We start from the raw sequence: 6,000 nt of genomic DNA, 5'->3' as shown, positions 1-6,000 counted from the left end.
GGAGCTGATCGTCCCCAACTCCAGCCACAACCGACCTCCGCACCAATCTTGCCCTCACACTGAGTCTGACCGACTCAATAATATACAGCGTTCCTTTCTCCCGGCCGTCCCTGTCTGCACTGAGTTCCTTCTTCTCGCTTCTTCTCCCGTTAGGTCTTGGGTTTCTCTCACCCTGGTCCATCTCCTGCGCTCGGACGAACTCACTCCCGTGACCCCATCTCCCCACACCCTCGCCATCATTATGTACAACTGAAGTCTTGTCAGAACAGGGTGGAAGAGGGGTCAGGCATATTCCCATGGCTGGTGCGAACGGGACAGGAATTTTGTGTCAATCCCGACTCAGTAAGACTTCCAAGCAAATCAGGTCATCCTCCACGCAATTGCCCAAATGACCACTCCAATACTGCCGACAATGTCATCATAATACACCTGCAAATGTCTCCCACCCCTGTCTCTTCCATTATTTTCCTTTTATGTTGAGAAACTAGAACGTCTGGAGCAGAACGAGGCCATTCGGCCCCTCTGTCTACTTTGCCATGGCTGATCTATCTGTTTCCCTCTCAAACTCATTCTCCTGCCTTTACCTCTCTTGCCCGCCCTCAATCCCCTTCAATCTGTTTGCCTCCCTCCAGCTTTTCATCTCACTCATCTTCTCTCTATTTTTACCACCCCCTCGGTCTCCATTCTCACTTACTCCTCCCATCTGCCAACCCCCCCCCCCCCCCCCCCCCCCATCCCCCCCGCCAATCCCCCGTCCTATCCCCTGTATCCACCCATCACTCTCCTGGCTTTGACCGAACCCCCACTTCCCTTTTCCAGCAATCAAGGTCCTGACCCGAAACCTCACCCATCCGATCCCCTCTAAAGATGCTGCCTGACCCACTGAGTTCCTCCAGGACTCTGTGTGTTCAGCTTTAATGTAACTGGGCTTTATGTACAACACCAACATCTAACACTTGGCCACTGCCTGGCCATTCATTCTCCACAACACATGTGCTCCATTGTTAAGAGTCCATAGACCAGGGGCTTTGTAGACCACTTTTACAGCAGCAGGTCCCAGCCACCACACACGGCAGGGTCAATCTATACCAAAGCACCCAAACTCATGGTAGATTCATGTCCAGTAGATCATTCCTCAAATGTCCAATGGTTGACAGAGATGGCACCCAACTTCTCGGTCTACTCCCCAAGCTGATGAGGGCCACTGATTGCTTCTCCATTTTGTTCATCAGCAAGACTGTAACAAGTAGTAGGTCATCCAGGTGAGAGAAGTCCACACGCCCAACTCTGGTGTCAATTCCCTCCGTATGGTTGAAGGTGTCAGTGGTTGGAGAGGCCGCCTGTTCAGATTGCTCGCGACATCGAAGGATGGATGTGTCCCTGGTCACTTGGCCATGCTGTATCACCTGTCCCAGGGCCAACGTTGCCAACTCAGATAGGTGAGCTGTTCCCCAAAGTGACACGAGAAGCCCCGGGCCAGACGTCACTGCGGTACCCCCTCTCTTCCAACGGCAGCTCACACTGCATGGAAAGAATTTGAAAAACATAGTTAGATCAGTTTAGTTTATTGTCACGTGTACCGAGGGGCAGCGAGAAGCTTTTGTTGCGTGCTAACCGTGTATAGATACATGATGAGGGAATAACTCAGCGGGACAGGCAGCATCTCTGGAGAGAAGGAATGAGCGACATTTCGGGTTTTGAGACCCGAAACATCACCCATTCCTTCTCTCCGGAGATGTTGCCTGTCCCGCTGAGTTACTCCAGCTTTTTGGGTCTACAGTTTGAACCAACGATCCCAATTCCTCCCGGCACATTTTTACCGAACTAACATACAGGTGGTGTGGCACAGAGGTACAGTCACTGCCTCACAGCGTCGGAGAGCCGGGTTCGATCGTGACTATGGGCGCTGTTTATGTGGAGTTTGCACGTGATCCCTGTGGCCACGTGGGTTTTCTCCGGGTTCCCCCAACGTTCCAGAGGCGTGCAGGTTTGCAGATTAATTGGCTTCTGTAAATTATCACTGGTGTGGTGAATGTAACTAGTGTGCAGGTGAGTAGTGGTCGGCATGGGGCGTTGGGCCTGTTTCCACGCTGTATCTCTACAAGGTACAGCAAGCAATTCGGAAACTGTCAACTCTTATTGTAAGAGGATATAAAGAGTCTTGATCCAATATAACACATATATATGCACCCACTAGAACAGTAAGGGGTTGGACAGGCTAGATGCAGGAAGATTGCTCCCGATGTTGGGGAAGTCCAGGACAAGGGGTCACAGCTTAAGGATAAGGGGGAAATCCTTTAAAACCGAGATGAGAAGAACTTTTTTCACACAGAGAGTAGTGAATCTCTGGAACTCTCTCTGCCGCAGCGGGTAGTCGAGGCCAGTCCATTGGCTATATTTAAGAGGGAGTTAGATGTGGCCCTTGTGGCTAAAGGGATCAGGGGGTATGGAGAGAAGGCAGGTACGGGATACTGAGTTGGATATCAGCCATGATCATATTGAATGGCGGTGCAGGCTCGAAGGGCCGAATGGCCTACTCCTGCACCTAATTTCTATGTTTCTATGTTTCTAGTAGGCTCGAGGGGCCGAATGGCCTACTCCTGCACCTAATTTCTATATTTCTAGTAACAAGCAGGAAGAGCCTGCATTTAGTGCGCACCTACCTGTTTGCCAGGCAGCCGTCTTGCTCCAGAGCAGGTGTGGAATGATGAGGAAGTGCGTGCCAGTGTGTAGTCTCTCTGCCCGTTCACAATGGGTAAAGTTCAGCTACAGTTATAGAGGGAGTGGGAGTGCAGAGATATAGCCCGTGGCTGGACCCAGCTTGGTATGTCTTTAGGTTTCTGCGAATGCCTGTAAAAAGCTGTCTCTTGTGAAGTATATACAAGGGGGTGGTTCCTCGTGGCTATTTACAGGGAGCTGAGGTAGCCGGGGCGGTGGAACGGGTGGAGCGGTCAGCTCCGGTCACACAGACGACTCCTCGGGGTTGGCGTCCGGCAGCATCTGCCGCTGCTTCAGCTTCTTGCGCAGTTCCTCGGAGAAGGGGTCTGCGGTCTCGTCGCCGAGCTGCAGGCGGATGTAACCGTTGGTGTTGGCCCCGCGGATGTTGGCCAGGTTCAGGCGGGTGGGCGACTGGAGGGCGGTGGGCAGCGGCTGGCCGGGGATGCCGTTGGCGGTGCCATTGTGTGCGGGCGACCCCCTGCCGTTCTGGCACACGGCGTGGCCCGGCACGATCTTCAGCGAGCCGTCCGAGTAGTAGTACGATGGTGCCTCCCACAGCTTCTCGTCCGAGCTGGTCGTCTGGCTGGGGATGAAGGTGGTGGCGCGGGGAACCTCCTTGGGCAACGGCCGCTCGCACGTCCTGGCGCCCGTGGTCTCCCGAGCCCCCGCCGTCTTCTCCAGCTGCTCCTTCAGCTTGCGGTTGAGGTAGATGACCGTCCCCAGCAGGCAAGCCAAGACCACGGCACCCAGGACCAAGACGCCCAGCCACACCAAGCCCAGGTTGAAGCCGGCCGCTCGACTTTCCAACGCCGTGGCTTGGCTGGAGAAGACCACCAAGGAGTAGTTGCCCGCCAACACCCGCCCGTGCCGCTCCTCGGAGTAGCACAGGTAGCTCCCTCCATGCTGGGAGCCCACGTCCAATATCTGCAAGGCCCCGGACCGAATCTCATAGCCGGCGCTGGCAAACATGGCCAGGTCTTGCCCCTTGAAGAGCCACTTGGGCAGAGCCAGGTTGGAGATGAGCGGGCAAGGCATGAGGATGGCGGTGCCAGTCACCGCGGCAATGGCCTTGGACCTGGGATCTGCTGAAAGAGGCGAGGAGATACAGACAATCAGGACAAGCAATAGACAATAGACAATAGGTGCAGGAGTAGGCCATTCGGCCCTTCCAGCCAGCACCGCCATTCAATGAGATCATGGCTGACCATCCCCAATCAGTGCCCCATTCCTGCCTTCTCCCCATATCCCCTGACTCCGCTATCGTTAAGAGCCCTATCTAGCTCTCTCTTGAAAGTATCAAGAGAACCGGCCTCCACCGCCCTCTGAAGCAGAGAATTCCACAGACCCACAGCAGCAACAGCTATTCGGCCCCTCGAGTCTGCTTCACCGTTCAATAATATCACTAATGACCCGCCGTTTGATCAGCTTCCCGCATCCCCGCTAATAATTCACCCTCGACTCTAAACTGTGGAGGGAGGTAGGGAATTGTACAGGTCCACCATCACCAATTGTACAGGTCCACCACCGATTTTCCAGCAAACTCTCTCTGCTTGAATGAACACACCAACATCTGTGCGTGTGCATGTGTGTATGTCTGTCTGTCTGTGTGTGTGATTGTGTGTGTGTGTGTGGACAGAAGGAATGGGTGACGTTTCTGGTCGAGACCCTTCTTCCCAAAACGTCACCCATTCCTCCTCTCCAGAGATGCTGCCTGTCCCGCTGAGTTATTCCAGCATTTTGTGTCTATCTTAGATTTAAACCAGCATCTGCAGTTCCTTCCCACACACGCTGCGTTTATGGATCCCATTACTCTCGGCTGGGCAACCGTAAGCCTTGTTATGCCAGCTGTAGCTTCACCAGTGGATGCGGTACCCATTGCCAAGCTGAGCATGGGGTTTGCCAGCTCCTGAGCTGACTGCCATCTTATGGCCCAGCACACCACGACAAAATGAAGCTGCTCGCTTCCCTGTCCACCCGCAGTTACCTTTGACAGGTTCCATCCTCGGGCACAAGTCAACGTTGGCAGATTCCACGTCCTGGTACACGGTGAGGGTCCTAAGTAAAAGAAAAAAACAATTTTTGAATTACGTGCATATTAAACAGTTTTGTTTATTGTCTCCTGTACCGAGGTGTGCATGTGCGTGTGCGTCTGTGTCTTTGTCGCGGTGCAGTGAAAAGCTTTTTTGTAGCGTTCTCTCCAGTCAGCGGAAAGACAATACATGATTACACATCAGTTCAGTGGATATTTTTACAGCAGGGATAGATGGATTATTGATTAGTACGGGTGTTAGAGGTGATGGGGAGAAGGCAGGCGAATGAAGTTTGGAGGGAGAGTTAGATCGGCCATGATTGAATGGTAGAGTAGACTTGATGGGCCGAATGGCTTAATTCCATTCCAATTCCTTATGACCTTTCAATCGAGACATTTACAGTGTATAGATACATGATAAGGGAATGACGTTACTGCAAGTTAAAGCACGTACAGTCCGATCAATGATTGTCCTGAGGGTCTCCAATGAGGTAGATAGTAGTTCAGGACCGCTCTCTAACACTTAATCCCTGCATAAAACACCAGGAGATGCCTCTACTAAGGATTTATTTCCATTCGTTTAAAGGGGTTAAAGCCAATTAGCCCACAAACCTGCACGTCTTTGGAGTGCGGAAGGAAACCGGAGCACCCGGAGAAAACCCACGTGGTCACGGGGAGAACGTACAAGCTCCGTACAGACAGCGCCCATAGTCGGGATTGAACCCGGGTCTCTGGCGCTGTGAGGCAGCAACTCTACTGCTGCACACACTGGGCCTTTCCTCCCTCCGATGCTCCGAGCCAAGAGGAAGCAGAATCCTCAGAGATTGGGACACAGGTCTGACCTTTTGTACAATTTGACTGCCACACACACACTACTTCCTTTTTAAGCACAAAGCTCTGGTCACAGAGAGGTCACAATAAACACAAAGATTCCCCAGAATTCTTCCTAAAAGGAAGCCAAATGCCCTTGGTCTGTAGCTGATTGCAAACTCAATGAAGCACGCTCGTTAGTAGATGCACGCAGCTCAGGACCACAGCACAGCTGTACAGTTGGCAAGTGTGTGGCATGCACCTTGGTTTCAATCTCTGTAGGAAGGGACTGCAGATGCTGGTTTAAATCAAAGCTGGACACAAAGTGCTGGAGGACATGCAGCGTCTCTGGAGAGAAGGAATGGGTGATGTTTCGGGTTGAGACCCTTCTACAATCTGAAGAAGGGTCTCGACCCGAAACATCACCCATTCCTTCTCTCCAG

At 52.6% G+C, this 6,000-nt stretch overlaps 1 protein-coding gene across 2 annotated transcripts in view; it reads right to left on the bottom strand.

Annotated features, from left to right (window-relative positions):
• Positions 1 to 756: 756 nt before the first annotated feature.
• The window catches only part of sema4c (sema domain, immunoglobulin domain (Ig), transmembrane domain (TM) and short cytoplasmic domain, (semaphorin) 4C), a 69,762-nt gene continuing 64,518 nt past the window's right edge, over positions 757 to 6,000 (bottom strand). Inside the window, exons 14-16 of one of the 2 annotated variants that reach the window (XM_055662261.1) lie at positions 4,703 to 4,773; positions 2,664 to 3,803; positions 757 to 1,521 (exon numbers count right to left, since the gene is read on the bottom strand). In XM_055662261.1, the coding sequence (XP_055518236.1) occupies positions 2,962 to 3,803; positions 4,703 to 4,773 (913 nt within the window). In that variant the 3' untranslated portion in view covers positions 757 to 1,521; positions 2,664 to 2,961. The remainder of the gene's footprint in view (positions 1,522 to 2,663; positions 3,804 to 4,702; positions 4,774 to 6,000) is intronic. The other variant, XM_055662263.1, reaches the window with a different exon arrangement.

This window comes from Leucoraja erinacea, chromosome 35 (genome assembly GCF_028641065.1).
Source record: "Leucoraja erinacea ecotype New England chromosome 35, Leri_hhj_1, whole genome shotgun sequence".
NCBI classification, from domain to species: domain Eukaryota; kingdom Metazoa; phylum Chordata; class Chondrichthyes; order Rajiformes; family Rajidae; genus Leucoraja; species Leucoraja erinaceus.
The sequence above is the reverse complement of the archived record's forward strand: the minus strand, read 5'-3'. Positions and strand labels throughout refer to the sequence as shown.